Genomic DNA, 27,732 nt, shown 5'->3' with positions numbered 1-27,732 from the left:
GGATGGATGATTGGGGACTGTGCACACTTGGGGTGGCCTGCCTTTATACCCGAGGGTCGTGGTACACAGGAGCATGTTGCATCAGGGATTTACTTTAATGGAAAGGTTTAGCCCAAGTTTTCTTAAAATGCATTGCACTATGATAGCTGACACATATTACTTCCAGCCACACACTGAATTTTATTCCATTGATTGTTTGGATCTGCGTACTGGGTATTTCATAGTCGTCTACCGTCTAAGTTTATCCTACTTGTTTGCTTACTTGTCAGTGTCTGATGACGCCTACATTGGAGACAGGCACATCCAGAGACAGAGATACCGATACAGGCAATCCAACAGATGCAGATACAATTTATGCCCGGCCACAGTGTCAGGCCGCAGCGTCAGCATTAAATGAAGCTACAAATGTACATACATATGTACATATTTACATAGATACATGCAACATTGGCACTGCACAAACAAACAGACAAACAAACAATTAAAATTAATCTACGAGCATAAAACAAAGTGCATTTCATTATGTATTACACAGAGATACAAATACATAGTATATGTATCTGTATCTAAGACTATGTGTCTGTGTGTGCGGATGAATCTGGTTATTTGTTTTGTCTTCTGTTGGGTGCCAAGCCTGTAAACATCCGCAAATCTAGAGCTATTCCTTTGGGGGAGCCAGCCAGCCCCCCATTCGAGAGGCGTGGTTATTAATCAAATATTTATATTTACACAAACACACACACACAGAGCGCATATAGAAAAGTGAGAGATTTTTCTTTTGGTGGCGACGTTGCATCCACAGAATTTCCAAGAATTCCATTCTTCTAGAAACAATTAATCAAACAACAAGTATGAGCATCATAGACGACATTCCGACAGTACGATACCCGCTATTCAAAGAATTTCAAGACGAGAATTTTCTGATTCTGTCGGGCTGGCTGAGTTATTATTTATTGGGAGCTTCCAACATATCCACTCTAGACTCCTGCCTGTACAGGGTATAGCAAGAGCGACAACAAAGTTAAAAGCCATCCGCATCAAAAGAAAACAACAACAACAATAAAAACTATGCGCTGTCAGCACAAAATTAGTTGAAAATCGAAATACGCGCCAAGAGCCGCGCAGACTCCCCATGGCCCGCAGCGGCAAAGAGAGCGAACTGCTATTTAAGAGAGCGTTTCATTCAGTGTATGCTGGCTCCCCGCAAATAGTTGGCAACGCGGTGAAGCTAGAGTTGGAACTGCATTGGGATATTTAAGGAGCGGGGTGGGCGGCAGTGGAGCGAGCTAGTTACTGCTGCAATAACTGCACAATCCAAGGGAATGCTGGAAAGTGGAACTGCACAAGCATTTCAAATGGAATTGACCTAGGGCTCTCTCTGTGAAGTTCGTGGGACGTGCATGCCGAATGGGAAATTGAGTTCTTCACACTGCAGGAAGCCAGCGTGCTCTCCCTCTCTGTCTTTCTCTCTGACACATTTTTAGCTTTCGGTTTCCAATAGGGCACTCCTGCGGCTGTGCAATATATGAGTCATCTCCCTATTGCCGACGCTTTGCGCTCGCGCCTTCTCCTGTTCATTCGGTCTTTCGGTTAATGCTTCTCGCTGTCGCTCTGCTCTGCCTCTTCCCGCCATTGAGCACATATCCAGATGGTTCGCTCTGGCGGCACCGCAGTACAACGACGACGACGACGGAGCAGGCAACACTACATGACTACAACCCACGCAAAAAGCACACAAAAACAAAATTCTGTGTCTCGGCAACGCTTTTGTGGCATTGCCAACTTATCCTCCGTCGCAGCAGCAGTACGAACGGGTTTCGATTCGGTATTGTGACCAGAACAGAACAGAACATATAAAAAAAAACACCATAACACACTCGTAAAAGTGAAAAGGATTCCAATAAAGTGTTATCGTACTTGAAATTTGCATACTTCGTTCGGAAAGCAGCAACAACACCAAACAAAACAATATGAGGCATCTCTGGCTGCTGGCTCTTATCTCCTTTGGATCTTCCCGGTTTCCAGGTACGAATTGGTTGCATCTCCCCTCTTACATCTTTGCCGCTATATGAACGGCATACACATGTACACATAGTACATACATACATACACACAAACAAACAAACAGAAACATATTAATTTGAATTCAATTTACAATCTTCGTGAGTTCTGAATGGTACAGCTTGAACTCTCTGTGGATACTCCGTACATAAAAACACACGATTATGCGGGTTCCACAAAGTTCTTCAAATGAACTCTTCTCTCGTCACAGTTATGGTTCCCAGAGAAATATGGAACAAAGAAATACTTATAATTCTCGCTCTCCTCTTCTAGTTCATGCCCATGTAAATTTGCATAATCTTGAGATTATAATCCTTGGGGAAAATGTCTAGTGCACTTGCCACTCACTGCCTTCGTTTCTATGTGCATTATGTATGTTTGCATGTATGGGACTTTGTGTGTGTTTGTGTGTGTATTGCAGGCGCTTAAGTAATCGATGGATTACCCTGTACTTACCCCCATCCCTATTTCTCTTTACTGACCCAATAAGGAAAAAACTTGGACAAAAGTTTCTAGTTTATAAAAATATAAAACGATACAGGAATTGCCTCATCGCTCAATACCATACTTGATGGAACAACATCAAGTGTTTGATAGTTAGGTATGCATACAGGGTTAGAAATTCGCCATCCGTTTATGGGTACCCATAGACAGCCCCAGCCCGACTCCAAACTCCATAAAACACTTGTCCATGACTATGACCCCCACCATCTCCAAGCAGAAGTGCTCGGAAGGGTTTTCACTTTTATGGATAGGCTTTCCTTAAATGTCATCTGGGTGTGGGGAGGGGAGTGTGGTCTGCTGTCTGTTTTCGGGCAGAACGTGTGTCATTCATTGAATGGGATGACAATTCGGGAACCACTTGTAACCAGGGCTTGCCTTGTCACTCTCTTTCTCTCCGATCCGATGTTCAGTGCCTACAAATAGACAAATTAGTAGTACAATACTGCACGGGGCACGTCCAGAATTGGGGTATTGAGTGAGTACTGTGGAGAGGGAATGGGAGAAATGAGCACATTGTTAAAAATATCAACATGATTAAAGTGGCTCTTGAATAATTAAGCAATTGGGAGCGGGTAAAGGGAGCCGGGAGATGTCAGATGATGATGGGAATGGGAATGGGAATGGGTCTGGGGAGTGGTAATTGCCATATCATGGGCGTCTCTCTCTCTGTCTCTGTGTGTGTTTCAGGGTTATTAATGCGGTTTATCGATATTAATTATCATACAGATAAGACATCCGAGGCGTGTGGCATAAGTCAGTTGACAACTTTCCATCCCAATGGATTAAGAGAGGCATATCCATACCCCATACTCCATTATGCACTAAATTATTGCTGTTTCTGTTAGTCAAATCATAGCATTAGTCAGCAATAACTACTTCACGCAGCTGATATGTTACTCTGCATTATTATCAAGAATTAGTGGTCAAATGGTACATCTGCATAATACATGGTTTCGTTTAGATTTTATTCAAGGTCAATATGTATAAATGGCGATTTCTGCATTTAAAATTAAGTTAATGATCTGGCGAAGATAAAATAAATGCATTTTCCTTAGGCTGCCCTAATTCTTTGATTCGATTCCTGCCTAAAGGTAAACACACAAGTCCTAACGACGCCAAGGATAAGCAAGGAGTCCTGTCTTGTTTCCATACCTAACGAGAGAGCAAACAAAACTAATAACTTGGGCACACACACACACTGCCCACACAACACAGACAATAAACATACCTATAAACATATTACATACACACTTTATATGGAGTAAAATTGGCACTTTTAGCTGCCATTAAGCAATGCGCTAAACTTGCAAATGACGCAACCAAGGCGATGTACATCCTTGATCCAAATCTATACGCGAGCGTGTACACATATCAACCGAAACGAGCGTAGCGTATGTAAATGCACGTGTCTGTGCGGCAGGGAAGGGAGGAGGTGAGATATTCCTGCTCAAGTCCCGAAATGAATTCCATTCCGTGATGATACTTTTGACGTCCTGACCTCAAAGCAATGGGAATTGTGGCACGTACATACATATGTACATATGTGTGTGGCATACCCTCACATCTCATCCCATTGCCTTAGTTCACTTGAGTTGGGTTCAGCGGGTTTCAGTCATCCAGAATGGGCGTTGACACGCTCCTCGGGAAAACAGAAAGGGGCTTGGCCCGGTTCCGTTAATGGTTTTATGTTGCCAGGGCCTTGGGGCATAGGCTCAAACTCAACTATCGCCAGACACGGAAATCTGTTTTGGAGCTTTCTTGGAGTGGATTTTCAATGCATAATGTGCCCCGAAAATAATTACAATCTATTCCAGGTGTGCTGACCTTGCCCGAGGCACACCCAGGCAAACCATCAGTCGCCACAACCGCAGCTGTAGGCGGAAACGGAGGAGGAACTGGCGGTGGCGGTGAGGCGAGCACCGACTACAGCGAATACGACGAGGAGGAGCCGCAGCGGGCGCCTGGTAACCTGGCCAAGTCCACAGCAGGTCCGAAGCTGGCGCTTCCCTACTTCGACCAGCCGGAAGTGCACGTGTATGTGGGTGCCAATGACAGCAGTGTGAAGGTGGATTGCCCCGTCAAGAACTACAATGGTAAGTCTCAAAGATGCTTTCATAGAGAATACACGCCTCTAATTGAATCCTCTCTTCTTTCTCCCAGCTCAACACCATGCCATACTCTGGTACAAAGATGAGAAAGCCATCAGCAATGGCAACACCCTAATCGGCAGCGTCTACGGCCTAGACACCAACTTCACATTGACCGTGCCCGTGGCGGCCAATGCCACGGATGGGCAGAAATTCTCCTGCCATGTGATGCCCCCCGATGTACGTCGCGAGGTGACCATCCATCTTGGACCGGAGCCAAGCACCCCGTCTCCTGCTGCGGCCACCACACGACCCACTCCCGCCGCAGACTCGGCGCCGGCTGTTCAGGACTGTGGCCTCTGGCTTGTGCTGCTCTTGGCCGCCCTCCAGTTGGCAGTTCGGTTCTGAATCTGAAGCGGGCCAAGTTCAGTTAACGTAATTCTACCACCGGCACTGAACCTCCCAGACCGGGGATAATGTTTGGAGATGCGCACCACCCAAAAACGAGCTTGTCACTTAGATACAGTACGTCAAGAAAGTATTTTCCCATTATATTGTTTGGTTTTTCCCGATCCGCCTTATCTTTAGTTTCTTAACCAGATGCGTGATATTAAGATGTTTTAAATTTGAATCCAAAATGAACTTGCGATTCCCTGTAAAAACGCTTTCTTGAAACACTGTATGTTTGTCGGTATATCTTATTAGAGAAGAGTACGATCGGAAGGAATCAAATGCTTGGCAAATTATGTTAGGTGTTGCTTTGTTATTGTATTATAGAATATACTCGATTTATGTATCTAATTAGATCTTGGGGAAGCAAATCTTCCTAGGATTACTGACCTGAGTTATACTTCCAATGTTTGCTTCCTCCTCTTCCAACCTCGATCTGATTATACTATCTAGAGCATCAGGAATACTTACTATTATATCGCTTTTGATCTTTCTGTACGTGTAGATTCCTCAAAGTCGAATTCTTTTTTGATTTGTAACTAAATAAGTTTTAATTTTAGCTGAAAAGCCAATTAGGTATCGATAATTGAACTCTTAGAATGCTATTTAATCGTATAGGATCGAATTACATATAGGATGCTGGCTTTAGACGTGTGCTTAATGAATCGTATTATATTATTAGTGTATACATAATTGTTTTGAACTTAGCGGAACAAACAATGGACAGTTACCGATGCGATAACAAGTGGCTTAATGAATCGTTATAAAGGATATATGAAGGATATGGGGCGAATATATATGTATACATATAAAAATGAATGTAATTTTTGTCGGATATAAAAGTGAAATAAACTAGAGCTGCTATAGAACCAGCTGAATCCATTCAAAGTGTTGATAAAGCAAACAAAACAAAACGAAACAAAAAATCCACCCCTATGCATACTGGCAGGATACCATAGCGCACTTTTCACGCGTAGGGAGGGATGGATTGCGGGAGGGAGGCGGCGAGACAGAGACAACAATGCGTTGTTGCCCTGCAGCTGCAACGCAGCGTAGAAGGAGGAGGAATTCCGCAATGTGCGCAGAGCATGCCTGCCATATGGTTCTCCAGGGTGGTGCTGCTGGTGGTGGTGGCAAGAACTTTAGTTTCCTGCTCAGTCGCGAACTGCATAGCGGACAGGACACACATCTAGTCGTCAGGAACATAAGTTTGCTCTAAACCAAAACAAAGTGAGTTCTTATCGATCGTAATAGGCATAGGAATCAATACAAATGCATTCCTGTTCCCATAGATGATCCCACAAAGTGAGAGTCCAGCCTTGTTCGAGGACAATTTCATTGGGGAGTCGCTTCCTGGGCCTGAGGATTGTGGGCAAAGTCGCTGCGGGCAGAACCAGACAGCCCTGGAGGTATACGAGAGAATCCTACAGCGTCTACAGTCACAGCAGGAGGCCTACGCCTCAAGGGTCGAAAAAGCCGCCTTGATGAAGCAAATTTGGATTGCCAGCTTTACAGGCAGCCGACTGCAATATCAAGTGTAGAAGTAGATCAAAGATCGTTTGTTAAATAATATATAGAAAAATCAGAGTCCAGCGTGTGTTTCAATTAAGTCCCCCCATAGTCATATATCCAATACAAGAAAAAACACTCGAAATGTTAACTTTGGTTCATATGTTTTCCTTTATTTAAGTTCACAACATACAGGATATAATCAGATTTCGGATACTTACCCATCAAGGGATCAACTAAAGTTTCTATAAGCTATGCATATTTTCTTGTTTGCTTTTGGGTATGGGGAAGACATGAAATATACTTGACAAAATGTTGTTATGCAGCATTTTTAATTGTTTATTCAAACGGTTTTCATTTTCATTTATAAATTCATAATTTTTTATTTGCTTATTTTAAAGGCTCTTGATTTCTTTGATGTCACAAATGGAATTTTGATCTGTGATAATTGAATCAGGTTATAATATTGATTAGGAGTACTTTATTCTCGACTCTACTGCTACAGACTCGTGTAAATATAATGTATATATATTGATTATGGGAGGATCGGCCGATTCATTAGATTCGATTCGGTTAGATTAGATTATAATTGGCTCTGATTGGACAATGCTTTCTTTATATTCGTTCATGATGTTTCATTTTATTACACATTTATGGAGAAGAATAATATGTATGTGAATGTGGAAATCAGGAAATCATAATTCAAAACAGTAGGTAATTGTAATATATATTGATAGGGCTCTTCTGCTCCGGTCCGCTGACATGCGCAAGAGCTCAAATAGGTTTATGGAAATTATGAATTAAGTTTCAATTAATATTCTTGGAATTTTATAATTATTCATTATTCATTCATTGTATACTCGTGCTCTTATCAGGCCAAGAAGCAATTGATTTCTCATTGATATTTCGTTTTCAGATTTAGGCTTTATAAACATAAACATTGTCCTTAATTATTCATTTGTTTATGGGAGAGAGGTGGAATCAACTTGACTTGAGTTCAACTCGGATTTATTTGAGCTTAGTTTTGTAATATTATTTATATTTTTTGAGTATGGTATACGTATTGGGTTTATAGGACTTGATGGGCGGTTCGCGCATACGTTTCATGTCGGTTGGATATGGCTGTGGACGTTTATAAGCCGCTGCATTTGTTGGTATTATTGATGGACGTGCTATAAAATTGGTTCATTATTACTTTTAGTATGTTATGCGTGTTTCAAGAATGGTTTAAGTCGTTAAATATAAAACGGTTGATTGTTATTATAAAATTAGTCATTATTTTGGTTTTTTTGTTTTTTATCTTTAGAAGTTTCAGGTTCAATCACTTGTGCTACAAACTACCCCAACGAAACCCATCGAAAGTGCGACCCCTAGAATTTAGAGTGAGGGAAAAAGAGGAGATCTAATAGATCCTAGGCTCTACGAACTACGACTGGAAGCAAAAGGCATTAACAACTCCACTTACGTTTGCTGTACTCATAGCCCGTGGGTGGGCCACGCTTGGGAGGCATACGATGTTGATGCTCGTATGCGTAGACCGCCTCCTCTGCCTCTTCGGTTCTATAAACAACAACATTTTATATTAGATATAGGATCAGTCTTTAGTCAGGGGCTAAGTTGAGATGCTGCGATGCAAGGCCGCTCCGGTCGGTTGGGTAATCCTGGTTGGTCAGTAAATTATACAAAATTATACTTTACAATTAACTTACTCGGGCGGATTTTCCGCGGCTCTCTTGATCAGGTTTATATACTTTGGAGCGCTGCTGCTGCCAGCGCCAAACTTCTTATCGAATACAGATCTGAAAGCAGAGCAACAAATCAGCGAATCATTTACTCATTACTAACACCAACAACTTACCTGTAAGCCTCAAGATTCGGTCCATGGATGCTTTTGGCTGACTCGGGATCCATTTCCATGAGCTCACGCAGCTGCTCGTGCGACACTTCGTCGTTTTTGTCTGGAATTAGATACTTACGAATCTCGGCCAGGGCGTAGGCAATGCGGGCATAGCACTCGGCCGGGGTGGCCACAGTGCTGACCTCGAGGAACAGATCCTTCTGCAGATGGGAATAGCGCGGGTCTCCGGAATTTCGCAGCTGCTCCTCCTTGTTGCGATCGCGAATAGAGCTGCGCCCCTTAATTGCGATCTTGCACTGCGTCTCCTCCTGCAGACGGCGCAACGAGTTGCCTTTGGGGCCCAATATCTTGCCGGTGAAATTAAACTGCAAGTGACAGAGGGAGACGGATATGGTAGCTGCTGGATGCATGTGTGATTACTCACTCATACCTTTGGATATTGCTTGACAGGTACAAACACCTTTTGGGTGATTTTCATTGGCTTCTGCTTGTACACATCGGCATAGAATTCCTTGCCCGGAATGCGACCTGTGCAGTAAACACGGTCCACAGCTGCAATACAATATGCAAATTCATAGATAAGTTACATTCACAATTGATTTTCAATCAAGTCGGTTTACCCTCGTCAATCAGCAACGCGCACAAGGGAAACTCAGCGGATAAACGCGACCGCTCCTCGTCCAAATCGGCCAAAAACTTTTGTGCCACCTCATTCAAGCGCGGCTGGTGATCATGCACGGGTGGCTTCTCAATGAATTTCTCTATAAATTCGCCTGAACCTTCCATATTTAAACAATTTGTTTCAATTTTTGTCGCACTGGAAAAATTATGTGTATAGTGCTAGAGATGATTGATTGATGTGCAAATATATCGATAGGTATTTGTTGATTGGTAATCGATACTTATGGCGGCATTAGAACCACGATTCTGTAAATAAACAATAAAACTATAAAAAACAATGGCTAGCGAAGACATCTTTCAGAATGAATGCTCCGAAGAGCCGGAGCTGGAAGTTGAGCAGAGAATGGAAACAGAGGATGCAGCCGAATCAGAGGATGAAACAGAGGCTGCGGCCACAACAGAAGAGACGAGCCCAGCAGCCGACGCTGCGACCGAGAAGTCCGGTAAATCTAAATGCTTTAAATAAAGGAAGTGTTCACCTCATCAACGACTTTATTTTAGTTGGCAGCAAGTCAGCCGCCGATCACGAGCGTGCGGCAAAGCTAACCCAGCTGCCCTTGGGACGCGTGAAGTCCATAATGAAGCTGGACCCAGACCTGCACTTGGCCACGCAAGAAGCTGTGTTTACTGTGACCAAAGCAGTGGAATTGTTTATTGCCTCGTTGGCCCGGGAGTCCTACAAGTTCACGGCACAGTTTAAAAAGAAAACGGTTCAAAAGAAGGATGTGGATATGGCCATATCGGTGGTTGACTGCCTCTTGTTCCTCGATGGCGCCCTGAAGTGAACACATCTTGGACTTGGTCTGCAGTGCATTAAACATAATCTTGAAGATGTGAAATAAATATTATATTCTCCCACCCATAGAGGAAAACAAGTGATAATGTACGTTTCTTTTTTTATTATTATAATTGTATTTTGTTTGTTTATTTTAGGGTAGTGTTGCGGCAGACATGTTCTGTTGTATTCAGCGTAAGGGTTAAAGTTTAAAAATAATATTAAAATTAATACAAAACAAACGTTGATTCGCATGAACAGAAAATAATAAAAGTATACATTGAAAGGACAACGTTGAACGTATCCGAATACTCGTTTCGGGGGAATAGTAACGAAGCCGGCAAATTTGATTTTTGTTTTCTTTAATTTTGTTTTAATAATTGATTTTATTTGTTGGCGAAGAAGTTGGTTTTAGTTGTTGGTTTTAGGGGGCGGTCCGTTGAGGATACTTACTTGGTCGTTGGGTAACATGTACATGTCTCGACTTTATTACTTGTTGGTTTATCTTATGGAACAATAATTGGAAAACTTAGACTAACATTTCGCTGTGATGGTTTTTAGAAATGAATTCATTTGTTGGGGATTTTTGTTTTGTTTTTGTGTTCTGCTCTCTTCTCTTCTTGTCTTGTTAAATTAATGCGGCTTTTAACTATAATAAAATCAGTTTTGTATTTTTGTTTGTTTTGCTTTTGTACAAAGATTTCAAGTTGTATAAAATTTGATGCATTGATTTCTGTTTCGGATTTTCCTTTGATTGCTTTTAGATTTTGGAACACTATTCGAATATTGGAACAATTGCAATAAAAAATTAGCTGTTTATCAATTTATTTGTTTTTGTTTTTTTAAGGCAATATATTAAATATGTGTGTATAGTTGGATTATTGAATTTTAACATTTGCTTTTCGATAATTTTGTTTGGAATATTACTTTTATTCTTTATGCTTAACGTTGTTTTGTTGTTGTTGTTGTTGTGGTTGTTGTAGTTGTTGGGATTTTTGGTTAGGCGATGGGTTAACGTATTTTCGGATATGGAGCCGAGCGGTAACGCACGCTTTCACGAGAACGTGATCCAGTTTCGTACTGAGCAGATGAATGTGATCCCGAGCCCGTGGTGGTTGGGCGATATGACGATGAGGAGCGACCATTGCTTGGTTTTGCTATTTTGAAAAGAATTTTATTTGTTGTTTAGATTTTTCATTGTTTTTGTCTCTGTGGTGCTTTTCTTGGTTTGCTCTCTGTTTTATACTCTCCTAAGATATATACAATGGTAAAACGAAAAGGAAATAAATAAATTGCTTAACCGGTTTTGAATGCACTACACCCTGGGAAATCTATTCCTCTGCAATACAATTGAAAGTACATTTTTAACGCGCTTAAAAAAAAGGTTTACAAACTTTGCATCAATTTGTTGTATGAAAATTCATATATCACAGCTTGGATTACTTGATGTGCATGTATTTTGAGCGTTAATTGCCGTTTCCTTGATGCTGTTTTATAGATTGGTTTTCAAGATATGAATTGAAATGAAACATTGGCTTTGATTGTAGTTTGGATGTTTTTTCGAGATGTTTTTCGTTACTGTGTTTTTTTCTGGACATGTTAGCAGTCTTCCAATTAATGAAGATGATTTCTGGCCGGTTGTACTGTTTGGTTGACCTCGCCTTTGCTCAGGCATAGTGCATTTAAAATCTTGTTAAATATGGTGGGATGGGTTTCCGTTGATCATAATTTTGAGACGCGGTTAAATGGCGGTTTCTGGTTTTCTTTTTAATGTACTTTTCTTATGTTTGTTTTTCGGTTTTTTTCTTTTGTTTTTTCTTTGCGCGTGTTTAGTTTAAGAGTTTAGTTTCCTTTCTATTTGTTTCTTTACGCAATCTCTGTTTTTCTTTGGCCTGCTGTGGGAAAAACATTAATATATCATACGAGGAAGTTTTCTTACCTGGATAGGCCGCCGCATACGATGAGGAGGAAGAGTGCGGGTGGTACTCACGCCTGTAGTCACGCTCGTAGGAGGTGCTGTCGTACTGGGCATGGTGGCTCGAGTGCTTCGACGACTGTGGTGGCGGTGTCGCGTATCGGTCGTACTCCCCATGATGGTCGTACAGTTCGTGGTCCCTTGATCTATTCAACGGAAGTCATGAGTACTCAGGACTGTCATAATTGACTCTGCCTAGCCTACCTGTGGGTCTTAACTATGCCGTAGCTTGGATCGTCCATCACATACCGGGCCTTCTCCAGGATCGAGTATACTTTCGGCTTGGACGAGGCTGGTGGCGGCGTACTGTAAGAAATGCAATACTCAGTAATTGTTCAAACATCAATCAATCAATTTCTTTCCACGGGCATACCGAGTGTTGTAGGCTCCGTGCTCGCCATATGATTTGGAATAATGGTGAGATTTCTTATATATGCGCTCCTTTCCATCCATTTCACGCAACTGTTCGAGGCGTATGTCGTCATTGGCGTCAGGTATCATGAACTTACGTACTTCACCCAGGGCATAGCTGATGCGGTGATAGGCCTCGGCTGGCGGGGCCACTGTCGATATTTCCACATGCAGATCGCGGCTGAGGTGTGCGTATTTGGGATTGCCAGAGCTGCGCAACTCCTCCTCCTTGCCATGGTCACGCATTGAGTTGCGGCCCATAACGACCATTTTGCACATTGTCTCCTCCTGCAGTTGACGCAGTGTGTTGCCCTTGGGGCCCAGGATCTTGCCAACGAAATTGAACTTGGGATACTCCTTGATGGGGAATAGCACCTTCTGGGCCACACGGATCGGCTTCTCGCTGTACACGTTGGCATAGATCTCCGGCTTGGGTATGCGACCGCTAACCAATATTTTCTCAACCTCTGCGAATAATGGAATAATCGATTAGATGCGCTACTTATTACGTGTCTCAGCCACTGACCATCGTCCAGCAGACGCTTGGTTATGACGTGCTTCTTCTCCAGTGTCTTCTTCTCCTGCAAGCACTCCTGCAGATAGCCATTTGTCTTTTCGTTCAGCTGGGGTGTGTCCCGCAGTCCGGCGTGACTGGCGTTGTGGCTACCGTCCGCCTCGGGAGTCTCCGGAGCACCCCCGCCGGCTGCTGCTGGCTCATCATCCCTGCGCTTTCGCTTGTAGTCGGCAGTGTCCTCATTGTAGTCTCTATCGTAGTCCCGCGGCATAGTTCTCAAATGTGTGCGTTTTCAGTGGAAGTTCGTCGAATTCCACTATTTGGAAAATTTTACTTGGCTGAAAAATTATTTTCTTGTTTTTTTATGCATGTATGTATTGCAGTGTGACCGCGTGATTATTGATAAAATTTACGGTCAGACCCTCAAAATTATACTAAAATATACCATCTAATTTTAAAAATATTAGACATATACCGAAGTCTTAATAATATTCCTCGATTTTGATGTTCTATTTGATATTACTAGGTTTCGCAGACTTTTAACACAGAAACAATAATTTAATCCGATTAAAGAATCAATTTGGCTTATTTTAAATGTTCTTTTTATTGGATTGCATACCTTATGACCTTGTATTTTGTAAATTTGTATTGAATATAAATATTTGGTTCGTCCGCAAAGGGATAAATAGAGACGACACTTTTAACAGGCGACACCGATAACTAACAGCGATCACAGCTGTTAACTAACAGTGCACTTCGATACACTCACGTGAAGAAGTCAGCGCAGCGTTACCATATTTCGGCATAAACATAGTAAAAATATACGAATAAAATACACACTTGAGAGAAAAAAAATTAGGGCCATAGGAAGGTTGCAGTCACACATTTGCCAAAACCGAATCGAATTGACTGCAAAGCGTGCGGCGCACAGTGATAACGACCCACTATTTGGCAATAAACGAGGCGACTAATTGAGAACGGGCTCCGTCGGGGAAGCAGGACAAATGGCGGAAAACGGAATGCGTGTGGGCCCAGGGTCATCCGTAGTGGCGGCGGCGGTAGGCGTTGTGGTTGCGACGGGCGGCACAGTTGCCAGCAATGGTGAGCACGAAAACGAACATAGTGCGAATGGGGATATCGAGAAGGCTCAGCCGGCGCCAGCCATCCAGAAATACATGCAGGAACTGATGACCGAGCGGTCGCGCATGGAGAACCATTTTCCATTGGCAGTCAAGCTAATCGACGAAGGTAATCGATTCGCAGCGTGTTTTTTACTAGACAAGTGCTCAGTTTCCCCAATCCGATCTTGCAGCCTTGGAGCGGGTGCAGTTGAACGGGCGCATACCCACGAGAGACCAGTACGCGGATGTCTACCAGCAGCGCACCATCAAACTGTCGCAGAAGGTGCACGTGCCCATCAAGGATAAGAAGTTCAACTATGTCGGCAAGCTGCTCGGCCCCAAAGGCAACTCGCTGCGGCGCCTGCAGGAGGAGACGCAGTGCAAAATCGTCATACTCGGTCGCTTCTCGATGAAGGACCGGGCACGCGAAGAAGAGCTGCGAAACTCGGCAGACGCCAAATACGCCCACCTGAATCTTCCGCTCCACGTCGAAGTATCCACCATTGCCCCACCTGCTGAGGCATATGCCCGCGTGGCCTACGCCCTGGCCGAGATCAGGCGCTACCTAACACCGGATAAGCACGACGACATTCGCCAGGAGCAGTACAGGGAGCTCATGGAGGATCCCGAGGCGGCCAAGAAACTAACACTGCGCCAGCTCCAGCTGCAGTCGAATGTGGCTGCCAGCAGCGGACCACCTCTGTCTGGTGGCAACAGTGGCAACGGCAACAATCGCTCTGGCGGCAACTACAGGTGGCTACAGGTCTACCCGCCCACTCACGGAGTCCCACTAATTTTGATCCCTTTGCTTGCAGACACAAGTTTCAGCAGCAATCGCATTATCACCACAACGAAGAGACTGTCTACTATCGCTCACACACAAACGCCTACCACCAGCCAAAGCCCTACGTGCCACGTGAGTGTTGGGTCCTCGCCCGCACTGTTGGGTTTCCATTTAGCTAATTGTATCCTTAATTCAGCCAACCAGCGGGGAAATGCCATGCACACGACTATGCAGCCTCAGACGATTGTGCGAGCCTCGCCGCCCGGCATGGTGGTCAGTGCGGCCAGCTTCAATGGGCGGAATGCCGGCCTCGGCAATGCCGGTGGTGGCGGTATAATGGCCAATAGCATTGTGACCACCACGGGCGGCGGACTCGGTGGCACAGTGCAGCAGACCATGCGCTACCGTCCCGCTGCCCCCTATCAGTTTGTCAAGAAATAATATACACACAGTGCACAGCCATTGTTGAACCATTTCGCGGCCACACCATCACACCAGTCATCGTCATCACCATTGTACCATCCCCACGGATCCACGCCCATCCACGCGAATACACACGCTGCTCCAAAGGTAGAAGTAATCATTATAAAAAACATTGAACAGAACAGTTTATCACGCATTGATGTTTACCAATGTTTCGAGAAAGTGCAAACCAAAACGAAACGTATCGAATCGGTAAATGTATGATTAAGAAAACTAGCCTAAGTAGACGAATGCTCTAAGAAACAGATGACGAAGAGGATCGATCACCCAGCCCAGCCCCCCCACGCACACACACATAGAACACACCCCACCTGTAAACACACGGAATTCGCACATCTGGGGAATCCGCGCTGGGAACAATTGTAATCAGTGTGTGAGTGTGTGAGTGTGTGTGTTGTGCTCTGGACTCTGCGAGCATTTGGAAGAACCCGAACACCCCTCATTGTGGATCGAGTCGAATCGAATTGAATTGAATTGTTTTGATTATATTCAGGAAGGACCACCCCAGTTGGCCCAAATGTCCTTGTTTTTGTTTTTAATCTTGATTCTTTATTATTATTATGATCATTATTATTTTATTACTGACGAATACGTTTTTATTTTAGAATATATCCTTTCATTTTTAAGTATTTACGTCTGCCACACCCCAACCCCCCGCAGCTGCTTAAACCTTATGTATGCGCTTTATTTATCCATCTCCCTGCGTTTTTAACCGACCATTTTGTTTAATGCATTTTAATTACGTTTACGATTAGAGGAGGCTTATTATTATTATTATTATTTTAATTCGTTACGTTGCCACGACAAAAAGAAAAAAAAACCTATTTCAGATGAGAGTATGAATAATATATACATACACCCATACACACACACATACACCGCAGACACACATAAATACATACATACTTACATATATATTCAAAGCATCAGCATAACTACATTAAAACCAAATGAAAGAACTAGTAACGCAAAGGAAAATGAATCTACATACATAGATCGAGGAGGCGAGGATAGCCTCCGACTACACGATAATATAACGTATATAGCCATGCCCACAACCGACTCCGACTCCGATAAAGGGAAGAAGTAAGCAAACAAACATACATACATACATAAATACATAATTGTTATTGTTGTTGAAAGCAACTAAAATTGTAATAGAAATTATGCAAATATACATACGAAATATGACGACAAATGTTAAATTGCAGCTTAGTTATTATTATTTCGTTATTCCTCCACCACACACCCATCCCCTGCTGCAAATAGAGAGATGTGGAAAAAATAATTATGAAATGTAGAAGATATAGAGCAGCACAGCACTTGCTATAGCTACATAATCGCGTATAGTAGAAGAGGTGCCACCCCACCCCACTGGAGTTTGAGTTTGATTTTGTTGATGATGCGCTTCTGAAGCCACACAAACTGAAACCACACATTGATTTGTATTGATTTTTGAAACCAATATGCATATACAATACATACATGAATACATACATATATATACACACAACAAATATTTACTATATTCTTTACAGTGCATTATTATAAATTGCTGATTATCGTTAAATAAAATTCCCCATTTGAATTCGCCATGTTGACTAAATGTGCACCAAAACATAAAAAAAACATGATTAAATCCATAATTTATCAACAAAATTGCACAACTACAATTATTGATTTTTATTTCTTTAACAAGTCGATTTTATTTACGATTATTAGCTAACAAAGACGGGAAAGTTCCCTCTACAATGACTTGACGAGCTGCATGAGCGTGTAGGGATTCTTATTGCTCATAAACTTCAGCTGCTCCTGGAAACCCTTCGGCGTCTTGTTGATCCAGTGGCGGTCCAAGTAGTAGTTTATGTAGCTGTGGAACTCCTTGTCCGTGTAGTTGTCCACGTGAACTGGCACAAAGGGATCGATGTGCTCAAAGCCCGCTGTGCCCAGCAGATAGCGTGGCATATATGAGTCCATGTAGCCCTCGGTCATGGCGAGCTTATCAACGGACAGAATGCAAACTCCATTGGTCCAGTCGTAGCTGGTGATGTCGAGGAAGGGCTGTGTCAGCGTTATGCGGTCTGGTGTCACCCGTTGTTTGTTGTCCGAGAAGATGCGCGTTTCGGGATGGAAGAAGGCGTTGAATCCATCGATGGCCACCATTACTTTGCACTGTCCCGCCGTCGAAAGCTGTTTAAGCTCTGAAATCAAAGCTACCGTTGTTTCCGTGGCGTACTTTATGCGCGCTATGCCATGCTCCACCAGCTCTATAAGGGTCGAGCCGGCGGGTGTGCTCTCGCGCTTGCTCCAAACATACTCCTTGCTCGTCTTCAGCTGCAGTTGCTGCAGCAACTTGGCATTCTGCGTTTTAAAATGCACCAGCCAGGCGGCCGCATCGAAGGGCAGATCGAGCATACCCTCCTGTGTGGCGTTTGATGCCTCCTTGGGCCGTTTCATCCAATTGGGCGCCCAGGGCACATGCACCAGCAGAAAATCATTTATGGCACCGTAGTGTAGAACATGGGCCATGGTCAATGTCTTGCCCACACCATTGTCTCCATAGAGCACATACCGTACCACAGGCTTCGTCAGATCCGCGTTCTTAATGTAGTGGAGCAGCTCCAGCGCCGGCGACCGCACCATCAGGCAGGATTCGGTGAAAGTCTTTATCTGCAGCTCGTACTGTTTTGGCAGGCCACCGCCTGTGAAGATCTGTTTCTTCTGCTCCACGGGTATAGTGTAGAATTTGGCCACATGCAGGGCCGAGTGCTCGCCGGGATTGGCAACGGCCGTGCGGAACTCGTTTACGCTTGCTGCCGCTGTTCCCTCAACGGGAGAGGCTTCCGCATTCGTGGACAGTTGCAGGACATTGCGCTGAAGTTGTGTGGAGACACGAGACAGGTTCCCAAGATGTTTTCGAAACATTTTCATTAACAATTTCCGTATTAAATGTTAAATAATAATATAGTATCGATACACGATAGGAGTTCAGGGATGGATGCAACACGTTCATGTAAATTCAATGAATGTTTTTATGTTTACAATTTATATAAAGTCACTTCTTCAAAAACTTATAGCTCCGTTATTATTTTCTAGTTAATTATTTATATTTAACAATTTCGTTGCTTTTTTTCAATATAATTAATCGATAGTTGTATCGCCTGTTGATTCTCATCACCCCATCCCTGGCAGCCCGGCAAAACTGCGTCTTGTGAAATTGGAAAAATCATTTTGAATCGACTGGATTTGTACTTGTGGAGCTAAAGAAATCATGTCATCAATTGAAAAACTTTCGATTCAGGGCGTGCGTAGCTTTGGATCCAATGCAGAAGATCTGCAGGTAAGCGTTGGCTTTTAGAGAGCTACATATGTATATTTAACCTTGATTAACCGGATTTCCAGAGCCTTACATTTTCGTCGCCGGTCACGCTGATTCTGGGCGAGAATGGTTGTGGAAAGACCACAGTAATAGAGTGCCTAAAGAATGCTCTGACGGGAGAGTGCCCGCCTGGTAGTGACAGAGGAAAGAGCTTTGTCCACGACCCAAAGATCTTTGGGCTAAACGAATCCCTGGCGCAAATCAAGATGCAGGTTCGGGACAAATGCGGTGCCCGCGTCTCCATCTGTCGCACCATGAAAGTCTCGAGCAAGCGTGGCAAGGTCTCGTTTGAGACTATGGACTCCACAATCAACTTTCTAGCCGATGCGGGGAATACAAAACGAGACAACCAGAACTCGTTGAGCGGTCGCACCGAGAACATTGATTTGGCCATCTCTGACTTCATGGGCGTGTCGAAGGCTATCATAAACAACGTCCTATTCTGCCACCAAGAAGACTCCAGTTGGCCGCTGGACGAGGCGAAAAAATTAAAGGAGAAGTTCGATGCAATCTTTGGCATTACCGAGTACAACAAAGCCCTGGATAAGGTTATTAAGATGCGCAAGGAATCCTTGGATAAGCTGAATGTGATGAGTGAGTGTCTGAAAATTCCGTTTAAAACCAACCATCATCAATGTGTACTCACGCAACAGAGGCTGAGATGAAGCATGTGGCATATCTAAAGCAAGAGATGGAAGTAAAAACTTTGGGCCTGCAGAAGGCTCAGAGCAAATGTGAATCCATCAAAGCGCAGTGCAGTGCATGCGAGGAGGAGATGAAACCCATTGAGAATAGGCTGCGAGAGATCCGCGACATTGAATATGAGATTGGAAAACATCAGGCGCAGAAGGTGGAATTGGATACCAAGTGAGTGTGTCACATCAATCATTCATTTCTTTACCAAAATCTGACTATTCCTCTACTATTTTACAGGCATAAGAACTGCAAGGAGCAAATTTCAGCCATTTCCAGAAAAATCAAGACCCATTTTGAGGGTTCCTTGGTTGAATTGGATCTTGAGATCCGCAACTTTGATCAACGAATGTCTGAAATGAGACACAAACGCTCCGAAACGGAGGAGCAATTGTCCGAATTGAAAAAATCCCACGCCGAAGTGCATCAGACCCAGACCGCGCAGGACAAGAAATGTTGCTTGGCCAAGCAGCAGCTCCAGAGCGAACAGGCGTGCAAGACGCAGTTGGTGAAGAGGGTCAAGGATTTCTGCAAAGAGTTACAAATATCCATACCTGGTGATCTGGTGGCAGAGCCCGAGAAACTGGTTAACTTACTCCACGACATCGAGGTGGTGATCATGAGCAAGCTCTGTGAGATCACGGAAGTGTCAGACCACAACGATAGCGCGGATAAGGCCAGGCAGGCAAAGATCGACGAGCTGCGTATTGATTTGACCAAGTCGGAACAGGGCGTCACTGCGCAAGACAAGCAAAAGGAGGCCAGCAAAAGGGAGAAAGAGACCCTGGAAGTGAAGATTCAGCAAATCGAAACTTCAATGCAGCAGCTGAAGCTGCTGGAGAAGCAGATAGCCGACGCCGATGCCATCTACGAGCGCACATCGAAAGACTTCAATCAAGAAAATTTCCGGGAAATCATAGCCGACAAAAAGATCAGCATAGCGCAGAAGCAGGCCCTCTTCAAGAAACTGGATGAGCAACTGACTTTCCTGGGATCCATGGCCAAGCTGGTGGCCGAAATGAATCTTAAGGAAAAGGAGCTGGAGAAGAAGAACCAGGAGATCCATCGTGTGCGCAGTCGTCACTCGGATAATTTTGGCAAGTTCTTCAAGGAGCCCATCTCCAGCAATTATCGCCGCTCCATGCAAGGTGCCTACGACAAGGTGCGCCGCGAGATCCAAGAACTAAACGAGAAAGCCAATGCCCAAAAGCTCAGGGAACAATCGTATGAGATAAAGCGCAAGAATCTTATTGCGGACATTGCACGCATGGAAAAGGAGCTGAAGGAGGGCGAGGAGCTCATATTCCAAAAGTGTCGATCCACACCATACGATGAGCTGCTGGAGCGCAGCAAGCTGGCCATTTCCAAGCTGCAGCTTGAGCATGGTGCCCATAAGTCCGCAGAGGCGCTATACAAGAAGTAAGTCCCAAAAAGATATTTCGTTGAAAAGGTCTCCGAAACTAAACTTCAAACTATGTTTACTCCAAGGTATATACAAAAGATTAATGAAGAGCCATGCTGTCCCCTATGTCATCACAATATGTCGGGCGATGAGGTAAGGTTTGTGGGCAGGTTTACTGTTGGCAATAATTCGCAATGCTTTCATTTTAGGCCTGCGATTTAACCACCGAGCTGTCCGATGAAATCCAGAAGTTGCCCGACAACATCAGTAGGTCGGAAAAGGCTCTGAAGGCCGAGCAGCTGAAGTACGAGAACTTGCTGCAAATCAAACCCAGCATTCTGAAGGTGAAGGAGCTCAAAGAGATCTTGCCCAAGAAGAAGGAAGAGCTGACAGAAATTGAGATGCTTCTGGGAGAGACTGTCAGTGAGTATGAGACGTTGATTGCTCTGATTGGTGAGCCCACCCAAAACATGGACATCGCAAATTCGATGCTGGGCGATATGACGATGCTTGATGAAGCTCTCAAGGAGTCTGTTCGAGTTAAGAAGGAGCTTGAACAGCTAAAGGTAATCGAATGATAATCTATGAGGTAACAGAACCCTAACAGATATTGGTTTTTAGACCAAATTACCTGATTCTTATGATTCGAGTGTGTCCATGGATGCTCTGCAAGCGGAGAAGAGTCAGGTGTCCAAGGACTTGGAGACGGAACGCAAAGAGTTGGACAGCACTCAGCATACCTTCGAGCAGCACGTTGACGCTCTCAATCGTTTGCGCGAAGTGAAAAATGGGTAATGTCTTAGAGCTTTCAAGACATTCTGCTACAAATCGAATAATCCCCCCTATAATTTTATAGATTAAAAGATAAGCAACTAAAGCTGCAGGAGGGGCTGCAGAGCTTGCCACAGTTAAAGGAGAGGAGCGATGAATTGACTCAACTTCTCGTCACCATAACCACAGAAATAGGCCAACTAAAGGCCAAGATTAAACCGCTCAAGCAGCAGCTAAGGGCTGCCATTGACGAGAAGGAGCGAAAGAAAGAAGCCGAACGCACACAACTGACCCAGCTAAATGCCAAATATAATTCCTACAAAAGTACAGATCAGGACATACAAAGGTAGGTCCTACAAAAAAGAGTGCAGTTTCAGCTATAGTAAATCTGAAATATTTCCTTTCTTAGATTGCACAAAGAAGCTCAGGCCTATGCCAAACTGAACCTTCAGAGTGAGATCAGTAATCTTGAGGACTCCATAAGGGCTACCAAAGAACAGCTGAAGAAATTGGCAAGTGAAGTGTTTAAGAAATCCTCCGATAAAAAACATTAACTGTTAGTTTTGATTCCGCAGGAGACCGAAATCAATGCGAAAACCGTGCATCTGGAAAGCGTAAGGACCGAGTGCCTCAATCAGCAGACCGTTGAGCGCGATCTGCGAGACAATCGCGAACTTAAGCAGCTGCAGGATAAGGAAACAAAGTTGAGGGAAAGCTGCGAGACACTGGCCAAAAAGTTGGGAAATTTTGACTTCCACAGCGTCAGCAGGGAGAAAGTTGATCTGACCAAGATACGGGATGCGGGCACAGTGCGCAAAGGAGAGCTGCTGGGCCAACTGGGTGAGATCCACAGTCAGGTGGAAAGGCTGCAGAGGGAGCTCGATGAGCCGCAGTTCAGGGAGGCAGTTAAGAATTTCCGAAAAGGCAATTTCGAGATGGAAGTAACGCGTCGCAGAATTGAGGACTTGGCCAAGCATCGGTTTGCCGTGGAATGGGCCCTCATACAGTTCCATGCGGAGAAGATGGAGAAGATCAACCGGCTAATCCGGGAGTACTGGCGTATGATCTATCGCGGCAACGACATCGACTATATACAGGTGAAGACGGACGAGGTCAACACTGAGGCATCTGCTGATCGCCGCAAGACCTACAACTATCGCGTGATCCAGTCCAAGAACAACACAGAGATCGAAATGCGTGGACGCTGCAGTGCCGGTCAGCGTGTGCTGGCCTCTCTCATCATCCGCATGGCTCTGGCCGAGACTTTCAGCAGTAATTGCGGTGTCTTGGCGCTGGACGAGCCAACCACGAACCTGGATCGCATTAACATCACATCGCTGTGCGATGCACTCAATAGCATTGTGGAGGAGCGCCAGACGCAGTCCAACTTCATGCTAATCATCATCACCCACGATGAGAACTTCATCTCCTCGTTGGGCAAGATCACCAGCTATCATCGTGTCTTCCGCAACGATGAGTGCAAATCGGTTATACGCAAAGTGCAGATCACTTGAATCGTTACTTTTTCCCCAGAGAATCTTTTTAATAACTTTTTAATAAAAAATTATCTAAACCTGTTATCGTAATGTTTGCTTTGCTTGTCAAAAACATCAATTCCAATAATTGATAATTGCTTGAAAAGTGTTTTATTCAGTCTCCGGGCATGGACAAAGTCGCGCTGTTGCTGATGCTGTTGGCAATTCTTCTCGCCGCTGATGCTCTTGGCTACTCGGTGCAGTTTGGTATGATGCACCCACTGGCTGTGCCCATTTATGAGGCGGAAATGTGCCCCAATAAATCTGAAAAGTTTCTCGATGTGGAGTACAGGCAAAAGGTTGGTTCTCTATCATTTGTAAATAATGAAGTACTTATATATTTCCATGCAGGACAAATTGATTTCCAATATTAACCTGATTTTGGTCATGGACCAGGGTCAAGTGGAATGGCTGGTGGATGCATCCATACTCACTGGCGGAATCGGCTGCAACTACACCACCCTGCGATTGAGCTGCAGCCAGCCAGAGGAAGCGAAAGTCACGGTACTCATCTACGGACTGCCAAGGAGCGACGCCTCAAAAATACACATATCCTAAGCTAGATCAGTCTTTGCTCTACTTGGCGGTGGTAGAGTTAGAGGCCTTCCAGTGGTAGCCATCGCCGGGTAGATCGCTGCGAATGAGCGGAGATAGCCAGGCTATGTGCATGCGCACCCCAAAGACACTTCTCAGGTTTTCCCTGACTCCTCGTTTGTACTTGAGCTTTCGCTGCTTTGTGCGATCGGCGGAGACTCCGCCACGGAGCACAATGGGCCCATGGTAGCCCAACAGGAGGACGCCATACGCCAGGGCCAGCACATTGAGGCTGTAGAAGAGCAGGTAGATGTTGGTCCAGAAGCCGCCGGTCACCAGCAGCAGCATGGGGCAGGTGAGCTTGAGGAGCGTCAGCCAATTGCAGTATATGCTGCCATGGATGATCCACATGTAGATCGAGTTGTAGACCAGGGCGTAAACGGAACCCAAAAACAGGTAGAAAATAAAGCCCATGAAAAAACGGTGGTTACGGTGGCCGATGCAGCAGCCCGTGTAGAGGCAGTGGTGATCCCGCTTCAGTATGCAAGCGCCGCAAATCTTGCAATGCCACGATCTGGGCGGGGCCAGTCGATTGCACTCTGTGCACTCGCGCCACTCAAGACGCTCTGCCGACTGCTCAGGCGGCGGCTCCACTTGCTTGACTGTGGATTGAAGTGGTTCTTAGTTCGCAGCACTGAAGCATCCATTGGCTGGACTCTGCCTGGCTCACCGTCAACGCTGGTGTCGATCATCATGCAGGCAATCATGTTCCCCTTAATGTTGAACACCAGAAACATGGCCATGAGGAAGGTGAAGGTGTGGAAGAAGCCGCCCGGCTCGTGAAATGCTGGCAGCACCACAACTATCTCGAATATGAACACAATCGGCAGAAACACGCCGATGAGCAGGAAGCACAAGACATCTGCCAGTCGCCGGGGCAGCGGATTGCTCCGGATTTTCATTTTATTATCTTTGGTATTAATGTAAACAAAAGTGCAGCTATTACCGATCGCAGTGCTTAGAGTTCCAGTACTGACGATAGGTCTCGCTTTGTTTTGTCATCACGTGCGGCCGAGCTTTCATTGCGTATGGGGCGAAAAGCTTTTGCGGTGCCAAAAAGCGCCACACAATTCGTGTGGAAAGCTTCGCTTGTCAGAGCTTCAGTCGAGAGGGAAACTTTATCATATTAAAAGAATATTTAAATCAATTACAAACTATTTCGCAGGGCAAAGACTGTGCTCCAGCAGTTTGATGTGGGACTTGTGGAAGCGGAAGACTGATACAATTCGTTTATCTTATCAGACACTACCGCACGACATGTGTACGTAAACCTAATTGAATGAAAATGCTTGGGGCGGCGGGCAACTGTTGTCAAAGTAATTAACTTGAAAGGATTTGCTTCGACGCAAATCACCGCAATCGATAGAGAGCATTAATTATTTGGGTCTTTAATGTGGGGGTGTTTGTTGCTGATTGCCCCCAGATATTAGGTATTTATGGAGACGTCAGCAGGAATTAGCCAAATAGTTGCAATGGAATCTTCGGGTACACCACAAAGGCAGGGATCCTCCATGTTTCTGTTGAGGAGTTTTGGCAGGAGTCTCAAGGAATTCCTCAAGAGCACGGGACTGCATGGTCTGAAGTTTGTGGGAGATTCCAGTCTCAGCAGTTGGGAGAGGTGAGCGAGAAAATGGGATTTTCCTAATGTTCCTTTCACATCCGACATTAGATCCTTCTTCTTTTGTTCATTTGTGGTCGCCTTGGTGGTCACGTGCAACCTCATCGTGAACATCTACGCCAAGTGGGATAGCACACCGGTGATAATTGGGATCAGTCCACAGGCCACATCCATTTTGAAAGTTCCCTTTCCGGCCATCACCATATGCAACATGAATCAGGTTCAGAGCAGCCAAGTGTCGCATTACAGAGAGTAAGTTTCATAGATTTCAATCCATATGGATAGACCACTAATCGGAAAGACGGAATCACGCTAGGGGCTCGGATGAGAGCGCAATTTTGAAGCTGTTATGCAACTCCGAAATGGAGGACTCTGAAGACCTTGACGATGACGTGTCCCGTTTCAACTTTGCCCAGAATACCCTCAGGATATCTGATTTCGTTTCGAACCACTCCCAGCACTGCGATAAGATGCTGCTTTACTGCCGATTCAATGCCGTGGAGCACAACTGCTCGCACCTGTTCCAGCAGCTCATGACGGACGAGGGCCTGTGCTGTGTATTCAACTTTCAGCCCCCAGAGTTCCTCTACAAGCCATTGTAAGAATATACTTCATTTTGTGGACAATAACCTTAGGAACTCTCTTCCCTGCAGTTCAAATAGCAGACGAAATTTGACAATGAAGAATGGTTTCCAGGCGGTCAAATGGAATCCAGAGACAGGCTATCCCGACAAATTACCAACCAAATATTACCCAGCGACAGCAATTGGTGAGTGATCAGCCGCATCAGGCACTACCTCCGTGGAAGCCAGGATAATTAGTTGAATAATTGTCTAGGGACTGGAATTACACTGGGATTTAGTGCTGTTCTCGATGCGCAGATGAGCGAGTACTACTGCTCCTCGACCAATGGTCCGGGCTTCAAGGTGAGAATCCTTGAATCCAGGTTAACTCGTGCTGAAGTAATTTTGCAGGTCTACTTCCACAATCCAACCGAAGTGCCTGTTGTCAAGGAGGCAGGACTCATCACAGCCATTGGCTTTGAAACCAACTACCGTATGGAGGTGGTACGAGCGGAGGCAGTGCCAGCAATTCGCTCCATTTCGCGGGATGGCCGTCAGTGCCTGTTTGGAAACGAGAAGGACCTGATATTCTACAAGACCTACACGCGGCTCAATTGCGAGCACGAATGCATGGCCGGATACTTGTACGAGTCCTGCGCCTGCATTCCCTTCGACTATCCGCAGATCTACAGCAATGCCACAACGTGTGGCATGAGGGACACTCTCTGCCTGCGTCGGGCCCAACAGGCAGCCATCCGACCGGGATGGGTCAAGTGCCGGCAGCAGTGCCTGCCCGGCTGTTTCGACCTTAGCTACATGGCCAGCGGCTTCTCCTTTCCCCTGGCCACCAGCAAATTCCAACTGGCCAATCCGCTGGTGGAGAGCATCAACAAATCGTATCTGAGTGAGAATATAGCCGTCATCAATGTCTACTACCGCGAGTCCGTCTACTATGGCAACATGAAAAACGCCTACGTGGGACTGACAGAGTTCCTGTGTAAGTTGTTCTCCATTCAATCAGTATTCAAATCGAACTTTACGTTACCATTTCGCGTACTCCAGCTAACATTGGTGGAGTGATGGGCCTCTTTATGGGCTTCAGCGTAATCTCTTTGGCGGAAATCTTTTACTTTCTCCTTCTGAAACCTCTCGTGGAGCTGTTCCTATGGAAAAGGGCCGCCCAGGTTGATGCACAAAAATCCATAAAGCATAATGCATTTGCCATAGAACAACCAGAGATTATCGATAATAAAGCCATAGTCTGGCACACACGAGAGCTGTATCCCCAGGGTCTAAAGCTAAAACTCAGCAGAACAGTAAAGAGAAACCGAAATAAAACAAATGTATTCGCCCAGTGAGAATTCCCAGCATGGCGAATATGTACAGTAGGTGCTAAATTATTAAACCTTTACATATGTAAGTACATAGCTGGGCTGCCACATCATGCATATCATTTGCTGACCAGCAAAAAGAGAAATTAGAATGGAAATAAGTTTCATCTAGAATTTGATCCAAAAAAATCCAAATCCATTACCACAAAATGAAACACTTGAGTAATTGAATAATAAATAGCAAAACCCATAAACATTTTGCCATTTGAATTATAAATGACAAGTAAAATTGAATAAAATATACAATAGTTGCGGTTGTACAATCGCATTTGTCTGCCATGCTCATATTTTGACAGGATATCAGTTATGAATATCAAACGCTGCCTGATTAACTCTAATCTTGAGCCATGAGTATTCCCAGACGGTTGATTGATATACATATGTACATAGGTTTAAATTAGTAAAGCAAATTGTGGTGGAATGTTGTACATACATATGTACATACATATGAATGTGTGTCTGCATAATTTAACTCTCTCAAGCACTTTGCTTTTCTCGGAACTCGTGAAACACTCACAGCTGCCGAGCATCGCCTGGGAGCAGGCAGATGGGTCCAAGGCAAAGTCCGTAATA

General features: G+C 44.6%; 11 protein-coding genes across 12 annotated transcripts; 7 read left to right on the top strand and 4 right to left on the bottom strand.

The window, feature by feature from the left end:
- Positions 1-1,667: 1,667 nt before the first annotated feature.
- Positions 1,668-5,806, top strand: LOC117891732. The gene is made up of 3 exons (XM_034797325.1): positions 1,668-2,025; positions 4,380-4,658; positions 4,726-5,806. Exons 1-3 carry the CDS (start codon positions 1,971-1,973, stop codon positions 5,058-5,060), a joined length of 669 nt encoding a protein of 222 aa, XP_034653216.1. The 5' UTR covers positions 1,668-1,970; the 3' UTR covers positions 5,061-5,806.
- A 286-nt stretch (positions 5,807-6,092) lies between these two features.
- On the top strand, positions 6,093-6,870 carry LOC117891735 (ventrally expressed gene D protein). Its single transcript, XM_034797328.1, has 2 exons — positions 6,093-6,331; positions 6,389-6,870. Exon 2 carries the CDS (start codon positions 6,395-6,397, stop codon positions 6,641-6,643), a length of 249 nt encoding a protein of 82 aa, XP_034653219.1. The 5' UTR covers positions 6,093-6,331; positions 6,389-6,394; the 3' UTR covers positions 6,644-6,870.
- Positions 6,871-7,077: 207 nt separating this feature from the next.
- On the bottom strand, positions 7,078-9,319 carry LOC117891730 (KH domain-containing, RNA-binding, signal transduction-associated protein 2). The gene is made up of 6 exons (XM_034797323.1): positions 9,090-9,319; positions 8,900-9,021; positions 8,470-8,834; positions 8,321-8,410; positions 8,077-8,171; positions 7,078-7,783 (listed from the first exon to the last, which is right to left on the bottom strand). The coding sequence occupies exons 1-6, from the start codon at positions 9,253-9,255 to the stop codon at positions 7,644-7,646; spliced, it is 978 nt and encodes a 325-aa protein (XP_034653214.1). The 5' UTR covers positions 9,256-9,319; the 3' UTR covers positions 7,078-7,643.
- A 32-nt stretch (positions 9,320-9,351) lies between these two features.
- LOC117891733 (DNA polymerase epsilon subunit 4) lies at positions 9,352-10,036 on the top strand. Its single transcript, XM_034797326.1, has 2 exons — positions 9,352-9,593; positions 9,652-10,036. Exons 1-2 carry the CDS (start codon positions 9,428-9,430, stop codon positions 9,933-9,935), a joined length of 450 nt encoding a protein of 149 aa, XP_034653217.1. The 5' UTR covers positions 9,352-9,427; the 3' UTR covers positions 9,936-10,036.
- Positions 10,037-10,479: 443 nt separating this feature from the next.
- On the bottom strand, positions 10,480-13,096 carry LOC117891727 (KH domain-containing, RNA-binding, signal transduction-associated protein 2). Of its 2 annotated transcripts, none has more exons than XM_034797318.1 (5): positions 12,838-13,096; positions 12,274-12,778; positions 12,105-12,206; positions 11,865-12,046; positions 10,480-11,082 (listed from the first exon to the last, which is right to left on the bottom strand). In XM_034797318.1, the coding sequence occupies exons 1-5, from the start codon at positions 13,094-13,096 to the stop codon at positions 10,937-10,939; spliced, it is 1,194 nt and encodes a 397-aa protein (XP_034653209.1). In that variant the 3' UTR covers positions 10,480-10,936. The 2 variants fall into 2 exon arrangements, with proteins under 2 accessions (XP_034653209.1, XP_034653210.1); XM_034797319.1 differs by having other exon boundaries at positions 10,940-11,175.
- A 521-nt stretch (positions 13,097-13,617) lies between these two features.
- On the top strand, positions 13,618-16,418 carry LOC117891729 (KH domain-containing, RNA-binding, signal transduction-associated protein 2). Its single transcript, XM_034797321.1, has 4 exons — positions 13,618-14,073; positions 14,138-14,699; positions 14,762-14,862; positions 14,927-16,418. The coding sequence occupies exons 1-4, from the start codon at positions 13,830-13,832 to the stop codon at positions 15,169-15,171; spliced, it is 1,152 nt and encodes a 383-aa protein (XP_034653212.1). The 5' UTR covers positions 13,618-13,829; the 3' UTR covers positions 15,172-16,418.
- A 480-nt stretch (positions 16,419-16,898) lies between these two features.
- On the bottom strand, positions 16,899-18,182 carry LOC117891728 (28S ribosomal protein S29, mitochondrial). The gene has a single exon (XM_034797320.1). The coding sequence runs from the start codon at positions 18,142-18,144 to the stop codon at positions 16,960-16,962; it is 1,185 nt and encodes a 394-aa protein (XP_034653211.1). The 5' UTR covers positions 18,145-18,182; the 3' UTR covers positions 16,899-16,959.
- Positions 18,183-18,398: 216 nt separating this feature from the next.
- LOC117891724 (DNA repair protein RAD50) lies at positions 18,399-23,025 on the top strand. The gene is made up of 10 exons (XM_034797316.1): positions 18,399-18,553; positions 18,616-19,186; positions 19,246-19,459; positions 19,526-20,704; positions 20,774-20,840; positions 20,897-21,253; positions 21,309-21,478; positions 21,544-21,804; positions 21,868-21,970; positions 22,034-23,025. The coding sequence occupies exons 1-10, from the start codon at positions 18,485-18,487 to the stop codon at positions 22,970-22,972; spliced, it is 3,930 nt and encodes a 1,309-aa protein (XP_034653207.1). The 5' UTR covers positions 18,399-18,484; the 3' UTR covers positions 22,973-23,025.
- Positions 23,026-23,034: 9 nt separating this feature from the next.
- Positions 23,035-23,570, top strand: LOC117891734. Its single transcript, XM_034797327.1, has 2 exons — positions 23,035-23,292; positions 23,345-23,570. The coding sequence occupies exons 1-2, from the start codon at positions 23,122-23,124 to the stop codon at positions 23,549-23,551; spliced, it is 378 nt and encodes a 125-aa protein (XP_034653218.1). The 5' UTR covers positions 23,035-23,121; the 3' UTR covers positions 23,552-23,570.
- Positions 23,303-24,571, bottom strand: LOC117891731 (probable palmitoyltransferase ZDHHC24). The gene is made up of 2 exons (XM_034797324.1): positions 24,258-24,571; positions 23,303-24,189 (listed from the first exon to the last, which is right to left on the bottom strand). The coding sequence occupies exons 1-2, from the start codon at positions 24,487-24,489 to the stop codon at positions 23,570-23,572; spliced, it is 852 nt and encodes a 283-aa protein (XP_034653215.1). The 5' UTR covers positions 24,490-24,571; the 3' UTR covers positions 23,303-23,569.
- Positions 24,572-25,059: 488 nt separating this feature from the next.
- On the top strand, positions 25,060-27,177 carry LOC117891725 (pickpocket protein 28). Its single transcript, XM_034797317.1, has 7 exons — positions 25,060-25,205; positions 25,257-25,457; positions 25,522-25,803; positions 25,859-25,974; positions 26,043-26,131; positions 26,180-26,765; positions 26,831-27,177. The coding sequence occupies exons 1-7, from the start codon at positions 25,060-25,062 to the stop codon at positions 27,124-27,126; spliced, it is 1,716 nt and encodes a 571-aa protein (XP_034653208.1). The 3' UTR covers positions 27,127-27,177.
- Positions 27,178-27,732: the final 555 nt, after the last annotated feature.

This window comes from Drosophila subobscura, chromosome E, assembly GCF_008121235.1.
Source record: "Drosophila subobscura isolate 14011-0131.10 chromosome E, UCBerk_Dsub_1.0, whole genome shotgun sequence".
Taxonomy (NCBI): domain Eukaryota; kingdom Metazoa; phylum Arthropoda; class Insecta; order Diptera; family Drosophilidae; genus Drosophila; species Drosophila subobscura.
The sequence above is the reverse complement of the archived record's forward strand: the minus strand, read 5'-3'. Positions and strand labels throughout refer to the sequence as shown.